Source organism: Thamnophis sirtalis, unplaced genomic scaffold (assembly GCF_051295495.1).
Source record: "Thamnophis sirtalis isolate CommonGarterSnake01/CBP01778 unplaced genomic scaffold, rThaSir2_p1.2 scaffold_6, whole genome shotgun sequence".
NCBI classification, from domain to species: domain Eukaryota; kingdom Metazoa; phylum Chordata; class Lepidosauria; order Squamata; family Natricidae; genus Thamnophis; species Thamnophis sirtalis.
In genome coordinates this window covers 21,805,229-21,817,898 of record NW_028261386.1, presented here as the reverse complement: position 1 = coordinate 21,817,898, position 12,670 = coordinate 21,805,229, and the positions used below count along the sequence as shown (strand labels likewise).

Here is a 12,670-nt window from a genome sequence, read left to right as displayed (position 1 = left end):
TGAAATTAAATGCACTGAGCAAATAGGATGTAAATGGCATCCCCGTATTTCCCTCTCTTCACCTGGAAGACATCCAACTAAGAGATCCCAATTACAAAGAGATCAAAACCAAATAGCACTGTCAATCTTTTATTATGGCATTAAAAAAAAATAAGTCAGACGTGTACAGTACTGAAAAACAGATCAGGATAAGGGAATGCAGGTTGGGGGCCTAACGTGAGGCCAATAGCTACTTTTAGTTTGGAAGGCAAATGTAGCTCTGGATTTCACTAATAGTAGTATAGACTTTGGGTGTAGAGCACTCGCCTCTAGCATGAGGTCCCTTATAGTAACACTATGGTCCCAAATGCTTGTGCAGTCATAAATTAGGGAGGACAAGTGCAATTTACACACAGCTGACGAGATCACAGGATCCTGAATAAGTCAGCTTCAAATTATTTTAGAGAGGAACCCCAGATCAACGTGCAGAAGCCTGCTTGCATTGCACATCAGCCAGTGAGGAAACACATATAAAAGGGCATAGTGAAAAATCCAATGGATTTGCAGGGATACACTTCTTACAGCATCCTTGATAGGGGAACAAGATGCTGATAAAGCTACGCATTGAAGCTGGGTGAAAGCAACCATGTGACCAAAAGAGATCCTTTCATGGCGCCTCGTGAAGTCAAATCCAAGAGGAAGGTCCCTGAAGGAAGAATGGAGCCAGACGCCTTGGAAGCCTCCCCCTTGCGCCCATGATGCTGCTGCCCACAATGCAGTCACGTTGATGATATTCTTTATATTATTTTATAATAAAAGTATTGCGTTTAAAAGAAAAGAAAAGATGGGAAGCAGTATTACAGTGGAGTAAATGCCCTAATAAATACCAATAAATATGAAGGAGACTGTGAATGGGAAGGTAGCAGCAGCAGCAGCAGCAGCAGCAGCAATGTTTCCATTCCAGTTGGTGTATTATAGCAGGAAGTGCTAACAAAATTGCACCACTGCTGAGCACTCTAGGAGAGCTTGTAATTATGAAAAGAAAGGACCAGGGCAATAGCATCATGCCTGTAGTCAAGTCAAGAAATAAAGCCTTGTCCAGCAGAATCAGGTCAGCAATCCATGTCGTCATTCTCATACCAGGGCATGGTGCCATCTGTGCCAAAATAACGGTCTCCAAAGTTCCCTAAAAAAAAAAAAAAAAAAAAAAGAATTACATGCTTGTAATAGAAGCAGCTCAGGAACTTCTTTCTGGCCCATGGAAATACCCACCACATTGCATCAAACAAAAAGTGTTAATCTCGCAGACTACAATGTCTTCACCTAAGACAAAAACGATTGTTAAATCAGCTGAACAAAATCACTTATCAGAACACTTATGGTGTGTTGAACACCTACATCAATTTAATCCTCCCCACTCACCTGCGCATGCCTGCGTGACACACCCACCCACATGCCTGCGTGCACAACACCTCCCCAGGTCCAGAGGCTTCCTGAAGCCTGGGGAAGGCTAAAACGGCCTCCCCCGGCCCACTGAAAGCCGTAAACAGATCGTTTCCAAACTTCCCACTGGGGCCATTTTTCCTACTCCCCAGGCTTCAGGAAAGCCTCCAGAGGCTGGGGAGGGATAAAAACGGCCCCAACGAACCAAACAGAAGTTTGGGAATGCGCACTGGAGCCGATAGCTGGCATGCCAGCAAATATCGCTCCACATGCCACTTGTGGCATGCGTGCCACAGGTTCACCATCACTGAGCTAGATAGTGTCTGATCTGTGCCACTCCGGCTCACCAAGCCAGACAGAGCAAAACTAAGTGTCAGAAAACCACAACTGCTTACCAATGCCAGGGATGATATGGAATTCCTCATTGGCCCCAACGAACCAAACAGAAGTTTGGGAATGCGCACTGGAGCCGATAGCTGGCATGCCAGCAAATATCGCTCCACATGCCACTTGTGGCATGCGTGCCACAGGTTCACCATCACTGAGCTAGATAGTGTCTGATCTGTGCCACTCCGGCTCACCAAGCCAGACAGAGCAAAACTAAGTGTCAGAAAACCACAACTGCTTACCAATGCCAGGGATGATATGGAATTCCTCATTGACTCTCTTATCCACAGCTGTGGTGATGATATGCACACGGGGAAAAGCATAAGCCACAGAATGGACTCCCATCTCTGCCATCAGCAGGGACAGTAAGAAGATCCGATCCTCTTGTACATCGTGGTCCTGTGAGATACAGCACATGTGAGCAGTCCCTATATGACCCAGAGTCTCCATCCAGACTGCAGGTCAAATTATTCTGAATTCTCCAAACCATTTTCAATGACAACTTTAACCATCCATCCCTGACATGCATGCAATCCCAATCCATATTAGTTTACCTCACCAGTCTGTCTTGGCTTACAACATCAAGAACAGAAGAATTCCAACCAACCAGCCAACCACCTATCTCATTTAACTGGTCCTCAACCTACCAGCAGCACCCGAATAGCCATCATGGCAGCAGCTCCTGTAGAGACAGTGCTATCCATCAGGATGACGTAGTCTTCACTGATCTCTTTGGGCAGCCTGAGATAATGCAGCTGGCAAGAGCAGAAAAAAATTCAGGAGAATCATCTTATCCACAACTCAGCCCCATCTCAAAACTATTTAACTCTCTCTTAAAAGACCCCATTCCATCTTTTTCACCTCAGGTTCCCCTGTGTCATGGTTGGTTTGGATGAGAATCTTTCCCAAGCGAATATCTTTGCAGACAGCTGTAAGAGCCTGCTCCATGGTCTCCCCTGCTCTCAGGATAGAGATTCCAGTGATCTATGAAAGGGGAAAAGAGTTTTCTTCCAAGATCCTTGTCAATAAGCAACCACTTATATCTAGTGCTGCAAAAACATGGCTATGTGTTTGTAACACAGAGAGGCCTTGATTGCATGAAGAAAATCCCAGCTGCATCTCCAGCAGCTACTAACCAAAGTAAACTTTTATAAGCAAGATTCGCTGAAAGGCCTAATCTGTAGAAAACAGACTGATCTTCACCAGTTTAATGTAAAGAAGGACTGGGGTGATTTGATAGCGGTGTTCAAATATTTAAGGGACTGCCACAAAGAAGAGGGGGGTCAACCTGCTCGCCAAAGCACCAGAAGGCAGCAAAACAAGCAATTCTTTGAAATGAATCAAGGACGGAACCAACCTAAAACTAAGGAGAAATTTCCTAACAAAACAATTAATGAGTGGAACAACTTGCCTCCAGAAGTTGTAGGTGCTCCAACCCTGGAAGTTTTTAAGAAGACATTGGACAACTATTTGTCTGAAATGGTATACCGTATAAGACACACCAAGGTTTTGGAGAGACAATTTTTTAAAAAAAAGTTTTGCACTCTGCAAACCTCCCAAAAATGCCGTCTTTTTCCCCCTCCAAAAAAGGGCATGGATAGCCTTTAGGAGGCTTGTAGTGTGTCCCTTGGGGAGCAGCCCCCACCAAAATGAGCAAAAAACAGCCCATTTTCTGTCAAAAAAGGGCATGCATAGCCTTATGGAGGCTTATAGAGTGCTCCTGGGGGCTAGGAGGACAAAATTGAGCAAAAAATTGACTCGTTTTTGCTCATTTCTGCCCTCCCCAGCCCCCAGGAGCTCTCTGAAAGCCTCCATAAGGCTATGCACAGCCATTTTGATGAAGGGGGCAGCATTTCGGGAGGCAAAAAATGCTGTATTCAGTGTATAAGACGCACCCAGATTTTAGCCTCTTTTTTGAGGGAAAAAGATGTGTCTTATACTCTGAAAAATATGGTATGTGCTTGAGCAGGGGGTTGGTAGACAACCTTCAAGGTCCCTTCCAACTCTATTATTATTATTATTATTATTATTATTATTATTATTATTATTATTATTATTATTAGTCTATTGACCTCTTTCTCCTATTCTGTCCTACAAAGATACTACCCCACAGACCCTTTGAGGCAATAAAAAAAAAATCACTCACCCGCTGCCTGTGAAATCTCTTTCCATCATAAATTGTCCCCTGTGGTGTCTCTACAGTAACTGGCTGAAAAAGTCAAGAAAAATTGCCGGTTGGAACAGAAGGAGCGGACAAGGCCAAATCAGTAATCACGCAGGGCTACTTGCTGAGGCATGCTTGAACCAAAAACTACAAGAATCACCCCATATGCACATAGCAGGTTAGATGGGCTGTGGCATCTCTGTTGGCACTTCTAAATTAAGTGGAGTGTGTCTGTGTGTGGTCTTTAAATGAGTGGGAGAAGCCCATACCTTGAGGGGTAGAAAGGAAAGGGCGTATTCAATCAGCAGCCGCATGAGACGCTTGGAATAGAATATGAATTCATCCCTGCTGGTGTCTTTGTTCCTGCAAAGCAAACAGAAGAGCAATATTATTCCATGCTAGGATTCCATCCAGAAAATGTCTTTATCTAAAGCAAGCCTGTCGCCATCGACTTTTGACAGCTCTGAATTTACCTATGAAACCCAAGCCCTTCATCTTTTCCTTAAGTAACTGATGCTTCTCTGTAGCTGCTACAGACCGTTGGACTTTTCCTTCTCCAAAGGCTTATATAGCCTGTCTCAGAGGCAAGCATACTCCCACTTTGATCTTGCCTAGTACCTGATAATAGTATGCATCCCCCGAACCTGCGGTGTGCTCTCCAAGACACTTAAGGTTGTTGGCAATGGTTGTCCCTGATGAGCAGAGGCCAAGGCTGCTCTGTGAAAAAATAAGGATGATGAGTCACATGGAAGAAAGAACCAATGTATCTGCTGGGCCTACAATAACAGCTCTGCATGCAAAACATCATTTCTGCTCATATGGTCCTCCCTCCCTCCCAACATTTGTGCACAAAAGAAAGAAAACTGGATCCAAAATAAATTCTGAAAATTCCCTGCTTCTAATAAGACAAATAGTGTAACCTAGGACATGACACAGCTTAGGAGCAATTATAAATTGCTCTTCACTCAGCAATTACAGCACACCAGTTTCCAATGCCCACTCTTGAAAGTCAGGCACAGCTAAGTTATCTTTCTACTACTGGATTAAAAAACAGGAGCACAGGAGCAGAAAGACACCCGTCCCCCCTAGCCTTGCTCTATTCCCACCACCCCCTCAAAATGGAACACAGTACACAAGGAGAGGAAGGTGCAGCAGGAAATAGCCAAAGGAGACCAAGTGTCCTCACATATGCCAGCGTAGCTTCCTCTGATGCAGGTGCCCAGGCCCAGCAGGACAGAAGAGAGACAGATAGACAGAGTGCGTTAGGAGGGGCAACAAGGCAGCAGCTTCCTGCCTGAGACATGGGGCAGAGGAACAGCAGAACGCTCCCACAGTACCAAAACAGGGAGAGCAGCTGGGATCCCAGTAGCTCACTGCAAGTAGTCTTAAACGACTGAATGAACTTCCTCTTCTCCATCCCAACCTCGCTGAAAGGTATACCATTTCGGTGTGCAAATTACACTTGTGGAAATGTGGCTGGAATGTAAAAATGTATTGAAACGCCATTCAATATAGCCCCATATATTATTGTGTATATTATTATACACAAAAGAATAGTGTTGGCAATGAATATTTCCTTGACGTGGAGGAGAAAGTGAGACTTTCACAAGCAGCACCCTTCCTGAGAGCTCTGCATAGACATCTGCTTCTAAAGAAAGACGGCAAAGGTGAACTCTCAGTGAAAAGAGCAGAATTCTAACATGCTCTAGTGAGGTTCCAAAGCGGCCAGAGGTTTTGCACATGCCCATTAGCGAATCTTCAACCTAAGCAATTGCCTGTATTGACCTCCTTGCATATTCCCACCAGAAACTGCCAGCAATTCTTCCCCAACACCCAGCTGCTCTCCCACTGAATGGGTGTCAAGAGAACAATAACTAAGATGAAGAAGGTGGGGGAGAGAAGAGGAGAGGAAAAAGGATCTAGCTCTATTTCTTTAAGGGTGCCACCATACCTGACTGTGATTTCACGCTGGGCGGTAGGAGGAGGAGCCCACACCGGGAGGCAGTATTACAAGGCAGGGAGTAGTGGGAAGTGAAACAAAACAGAACAGCCGGTCACTGCACACAGCAACATTTGCCCCAAGGCCAAGCCTAAAATAATAAAATGGTGGCGCCATTCTTCCCCATCTCCCTATTGCTTACTAATTAGGGGACAAAAACCATGTGGTAGGTGGAGCCATCGGGAGTGGAAGAATTCTAAGGACACCCATGAATCCCAGCCAGGAATTGGATGCCTTTCCAGGATATAGCTCTTGGCTGGGAGTGAATAGTCCATTGGGCTTATAATAACAAAAAGCAGATACTGGGCAACAAGGAGGAGTAACCATGTGGGAATGGGGCTTTCTGCAGCAGTGATGTTTTCTCCCTCCCCAAGACTGTTTCTCCTCACCTTTTCCAATTGGCTATGAACATGCTGAACAATCAAGTCCAGAGCCACAAAGTTCTCTCCACCTGGAAAAAAAAAGGGTTTGAAAAGCCAAAGAGGTTCTGAAGTATGGATACCTGCATTTTAGGTAATATTTCTCCATTCCCATTCATAGCTGAATGGCAGGTCTCATCTTTTTTTTAAAATTTCCTATATTCCATAAATCAATCAGTCTGGTTTTAACGTTCCTTAAAAGTCTTTTAAGAGCTCAGTAGCTAAAACGCTGAGCTTATTGATCAGAAAGGTCGGCAGTTCAGCGGTTTGAATCCCTAGCGCCGCGTAATGGAGTGAGCTCCCGTTACTTGTCCCAGCTTATGCCAACCTAGCAGTTTGAAAGCATGTAAAAATTGATGTAGAAAAATAGGAACCACCTTTGGTGGGAAGGTAACAAGTGTTCCGTGCACCTTTGGCATTTAGTCATGCCGGCCACATGACCATGGAGGTCTTCAGACAGTGCTGGCACTTCAGCTTTGAAACGGAGGAACAACACCCCCTAGAGTTGGGAACAACTAGCAGATATGTGCGAGGAGAACCTTTACCGTTAACCTTTAAAGATCTTTAAGGTGCAAATGGTTCCCTTGTTCATAGAAATTAATATTTGTTTGTAATCTCTAGTTACTTTTCAGATGAGAACCATTTTTGGTGTGGTGGCTAAGGTGCTGGGCTGGAAAACAGGAGACTAAATTGTAGTCATATTTAGACTATGAAACAGGCACTCTTGTCTGTGCTCAAACTCAAAATTCCTGAGTATCCTACAGTGAGTATTGGCACGTTAACACAGCCCAATATTGCACTTTGAACAAATCAAGAGCCATTCCTCTTCCTCCTCTCACCTCGAGGCACCACAATGTCTGCCGCCTGCATTGTAGGCTCAATGTACTGCTCAAAGGCTGGCTTCACAAACTTGCTGTACTGCTTGATGACACCTCCCACGTCCCGCCCACGTTCCATGATGTCCCGCTTCAACCGCCGCACGAGCCGTATATCGGAGTCTGTGTCCACAAAAACCTTCATGTCCAAGAGCTGCAGAAGTCACAAGAAAGGGGAAAAACTAGAGACACAGCATCTGGCCAAAATCTTATCTTAGAATTTATTCAAATGCCTGCATCTTTGAGGGACCTGTTTACAAGTTACTTCCCACAAAACAGATTCATTTATGACACAAATTAAATAGGGAGCCCATTTACCCAAGTTAGTCCATGTCCTACCCATGTGTTATCTTTTCCCTGTTCAGTACCTGTAGAAGCTCCTTATTGGCAAATGACAGGATACCTTCAAATATAACTACATTGGCCCCATAGATAGTTTTCTGCAAAGAAAGGAGAAATAATGTCAATTAAAGCCAGGGAGAGAAATCAGAACCCAGAAGAAAGCCAGATTTAAGACACTCTTCCTGGGTACAGGGAAACCTCTTACTTACAAGGAACCAAGCTCAATTCCAATATGATGCCCTCCCTTTCATACTAAGTTCTTTCTTGTGCCATAAGACTCCACAATGTAACAAAGCTTTCAAATGTAATAGTTGCTAATAGAGTAGAGATATAGCCCTCAAATCACCTATGGCAGGAGGGTCAAACTCGCGGCCCGTGGGCTGGATGCATCATGTGCTGGCCCCGCCCAGTTTAGTGAAGGGGAAAAAAACATCCTGATACGTCACATGACAACACGAGTTTTACACCTTCTACTCCAGTGGGTCTCAACCTTCCTAATGCCGCGACCCTTTAATACAGTTCCTCATGTTGTGGTGACCCCCAACCATAAAATTATTTTATGTTTTCTGTATTTTTTCAAAAATATGTGTTTTCCAATGGTGTTAGGCGACCCCTGTGAAAGGGTCGTTTGACCCCCAAAGGGTTCCCGACCCACAGGTTGAGAACCACTGTTCTACTCCATTAGCAACTATGGAGACAAAAAAGTCTCTAGCAGCACCATTTTCATTCTGCAACCATCAGCTTTCAGGAAAGGGTGATTAGTCATTTCTCCTAAACCAAAATGGAAGGGTCCACTCTATTCCAGAAATATTATTTATTGAATTTATTTGCCACCTTTCTTGTAACGAATGAAATATATTCCTCCTCAGTCTGCTAACTTCCTCCACCTAAAAATAGTTATAGACACCCCCCTACACTAGCAAGCAAGTGAAATAAGACACCTAATGAGCAGAACTATAATTCTATTATCTTTCTTCAGTCCCCAAAATGAAACAGATCAGGCATTCAATGAATACTATATTATCATAGCAAAAACAGCATAGCCTACTCCAGATGGATCTCTGACATTAGAAAATCAACTAATGACATAAGAAAAAAATTGGGGAGCTCTCTTTTCAGATTTTATTAAATTCTATTCTATTTAGATTTTATTTAAAAATTGCTTTAGAAAAACTTGCATTTCAAAAAGCCAGATGGAATTCATTACATGAACTAGGACAGAAAATACAAAGTGAGACGTTCTGTGAAGACCATTTGTACACTGAGTCAAATGCAGTTTTCCTTCCAAAGATCCTGCAGCATTTGAACCTCATCAGGTTCCAAAAGAAGAAATGTCTGCCAATTCAGGCAAATGTAGTTCAGGCTAACATAAAGAACAGCTTTTTAATTTGAACAATGCAGCATTATTTTCACCCACCGAAAGAAGTTTTAATGAAATAAATGGGATGTGCACAAATAGCCCTTTTTATAAAAACAGGGCTAGAATCAGATTGCATTATTTTTCCTGACTGTGAAAAACTCCTTTTTCCTATAACTGGAGAAACTAAACTGATAAAGGTACACCAAATTTGAAAATGTGTGAAATGGATGAGGAATTCCAGGAGCTGAAGTCCACACAGTTGAGATACATTGTGAGGCAGATCAATTTAATGTTTTTATGTAGAAAATATACAGTCATTTTAGGGAGATATTTCAGTTCCACATTGGAACAGAAAACCTACCTCAGGAATGAGGAATCTAAGGCTTCTACATGGGAACCATTCATAGAAATTTTCACTATTGGCGACCCTTGGGTGGAGCTTGGGTGACTTGCACCTGGCCTATAACAACCCCTCCAACTGCAAGATTCTATGTATTTGTGCAGTTGTAGCCAACTGCAGAATACCAGGTCATGAATACCTTATGGAGCTAATACAACCTCACAGAAAAGAGCGGAGGGGAAGTCTTTTAATTTCTAAAAATTGCTAGGAATAGCAGGACATCCTCCTGTACCTACATACCACTTGTGAAACTCATTTTTTTTTTACTACCGGTTGGGTGGGCGTGGCTTGGTGGGCGTGGCAGGGGAAAGGATACTGCAAAATCTCCATTCCCACTTCACTCCAGGGGAAGGATACTGCAAAATCCCCATTCCCACCCCACTCTGGGACCAGCCAGAGATGGTATTTGCCGGTTCTCTGAAATACTCAAACTTTCCACTACCAGAACCTGCTGAATTTCACCCCTGCTACATACCCACTCCTTGCTTCGGCTATGTGTGGTAAAATCGTAAACAGGAACTTTAACGCTCTTGCCCTCTTTCAGCTTTCGTACGACACTGATGAGCAGGTCAAAATCAAAGGCATCAGGATGGTCAAAGTTGTATTCATTACAAGCAGCTTGCTCTTGCTGTTCTTTGTTCAGCACCTGGAAGAGCACCAGAGACATCAGAAAACAGGGAAAAGAACAGACTGGATCAGTACTGCAGAGGTGGTTTCCTAGACTTCAATTGTCTCACTTCTTCCCATCTCTGCCTTTGAGAGGGGTGGAGTTGAGGGAATTGGGCCAAGATATTTTAACCAGCCCACCTTGTAGAAGCTATCCATGGAGAGGAGCACCACCCAAGGCACATCTAGTGCTTCAATGATTTTGTTGGCCACTGTAGTCTTGCCAGATGCACTGCCACCACACAAGCCTGGGAAAGACGAAAACACCACTAACAAGAAGAGGACAATCTGGAGGAAGAGTCCTAAGACATGTTCCCTCTCCTCTTATTCTTTACTGCCTAGTGTGCCTGGATTTCCAAAGACCTCGCCTTCAATCTCCCTAGTGGGAAAGAAGCCAGCATGCAGATCTCACCCAACAGCCATACTCAAGAGTGGCAAGCATAGATGTGGCCCACATAGCACATTACAACTAAACCCGGCAGGCATGGTACTACCAATATGGCCAAAAACAGCACAATACCTGATTTTTTTTTTAAAAAAAAAAAACTTATTTCAGCCTATAACTCTCATTCTATGCAAGAAATTGCAACTTTTCAAGGAGGGAGGAAAAATATGGTACAGAAAATTAGAAACCGGTAGGTATCCAAAGACAGGGAAACTTGGCACTTCCAGTTATTGGGATAAATTTTAGTTGGAAGCTCCCAATTGCTGGATAAATTTCATAAGGAAATTTGTAAAAAATTATAAAATTCAAACAGACCCTCCCCCCCCCCACACCTATAGGACAAAAGAAACAGCCACCGATTCCCCTACCAATGACAAAGGCTTCTTTGAAAGGAGTGCCCGTCTCGTTGTACCATGGCGGCCGCCCAGCCGTGTAGATGGTGCGCTTGCTGGTCCAAAGCAGCGGCGGCTCCGTTTTCGACTGGCTGGTGGTTCTTTTCCGTGGGGAAAGCGACGGCGTGAGCGGCAAGCGGCCGACAAGGCCGTTCAGGGCGGCTCCTTTGCTCCCGCTGAGCCGGAGGGAAACCGACACATTAGGGAAGGCTATTCTCGCCCCGCCCGACAAAGCAAACCTTGCACGGTGCAGCTTCTTCCGCACTTCATCCCGGCCACCTGCAATCCGCGCCAACCCCGTCATGCACCGTCTCCGGAAGCATCCGGGGCTCGGCTGCTCCCAACGTGTCTCCGGGCTTAGCTAAGCAATGCAATGGGAGGCGGAAGAAGTACGTGGCCGTGACTGTGGAGAGGAAATTTTAAACCGGGTGGTGGTGGTGGGGAACCTTTCCAAGGGGAGCCGGACAAGGGACGGCCGCGAACTGGCTCAGGATCCACCTGCGATGCCCCCACCCGGGTCGCTCTCCCCGCACCGGTTCCTCACCTGCTGCGCCGCGTAGCCGGAACAGCTTCGTCGACCACGCCGTCGGCAGACGCCATCTCGAGCACGCTCCCGCCAGTCCTCTGCCTGCAGCCGCACAGCTCGCCGGGAGAAAGCCGAGGCGTGGCCCCCGTTTTGGCGCGGCCGGCGCCGCCCCTGCACTGCGAAACGTCAAGTTCCAGGAAGACCATAGAGAAGAAAAGACGAGGGGGCGGGGTGGAGGCGGACCTTATTGTCGAGACTCGGAGCTTTCCCCTTTGGGGAGGCCATTTTCCAGATCTGTGCGGAATTGCGGGTCGTTCCTTGTAGTAGGAATTGAAGCCGACCCTCTTTCATCTGCCGGCACTCTGAGTGACAGCTAAAATGCCTGCTAGCAAATGAACGCACATGGTGTAACTTTCCTGGGTCACTGCCCGCTTCGTCTAAATCACGGAATATAATTTTTAAAAAGAAGTGTCATGTCACAGCTAGGTGTTAAAAGGGAGGGGGAAGACATGTCACAGCTAGGTTTGAAAGGGAAGGGAAGGTTATCTGTAGGGACAACAGGATAAGGGATGCAGTTAGCAGTAAAATAAGAAATATTTACCATTCTTTCCATTTTAACTGCTTTCCCGAAAGGGGCGATTGTGCCATCCATTGGGAAAATGTTCCATATGGTAGTTGCTGTTAAGGGAAAGTATAAATGACCGCTCTCCCCTGGTCTATTTGAGGCAGATAGTCCTGCAGGTATCTGGGTGCTAAGCTAGATAGAGATATACTGATATAATCAGTATTTTGAATTGTATGCAGCTGTGTATTGGTTATTAGAGCCTGCAGCATTGGTGTAGTAATAGTCTAAATAGCAGTGGTTTGCACCCAACAACAACCAAGCTACTGCATTTTGAACTAAAACGGTTGCTTGTAATCATCAACTTCATGCCATAATTATATACATTTCTAACAATGTAACTAAGGCTATTTCCCTGCTAGCAACTTATGGTGTCTTCGTAGCACCACCCAGTCATATAAAGTGTTATAAAGTCTACCCTCATTTTGGCACAACAAAGCATTATTTCAAACATTGAATCGTAATGGGAGAACACCAAGCAAATGTTAGGACACTGTTTCTCCACCTCAGCAAATTTAAGATGTGTCATCTCCCAGAATCCTTCAGCCAGCACTGCATTATGCACAGTGTATGATCCTATCCAATATCATGTTTGTTGATATTTCAATTGATTACAAGGAAGGATACTTTTGGAAAAATCTTGTTCATTCT

The 12,670-nt window shown here is 44.8% G+C and overlaps 1 protein-coding gene across 2 annotated transcripts; it reads right to left on the bottom strand.

Annotated features, from left to right (window-relative positions):
- Positions 1 to 116: 116 nt before the first annotated feature.
- On the bottom strand, positions 117 to 11,521 carry LOC106545897 (uridine-cytidine kinase-like 1). Of its 2 annotated transcripts, none has more exons than XM_087717367.1 (15): positions 11,416 to 11,521; positions 10,848 to 11,047; positions 10,176 to 10,282; positions 9,844 to 10,014; positions 7,635 to 7,706; positions 7,231 to 7,420; positions 6,362 to 6,423; positions 5,925 to 5,941; positions 4,592 to 4,690; positions 4,243 to 4,336; positions 3,956 to 4,018; positions 2,671 to 2,793; positions 2,457 to 2,564; positions 2,052 to 2,208; positions 117 to 1,165 (listed from the first exon to the last, which is right to left on the bottom strand). In XM_087717367.1, exons 1-15 carry the CDS (start codon positions 11,469 to 11,471, stop codon positions 1,092 to 1,094), a joined length of 1,593 nt encoding a protein of 530 aa, XP_087573493.1. In that variant the 5' UTR covers positions 11,472 to 11,521; the 3' UTR covers positions 117 to 1,091. The 2 variants fall into 2 exon arrangements, with proteins under 2 accessions (XP_087573493.1, XP_087573492.1); XM_087717366.1 differs by lacking the exon at positions 5,925 to 5,941 and adding an exon at positions 5,160 to 5,179.
- Positions 11,522 to 12,670: the final 1,149 nt, after the last annotated feature.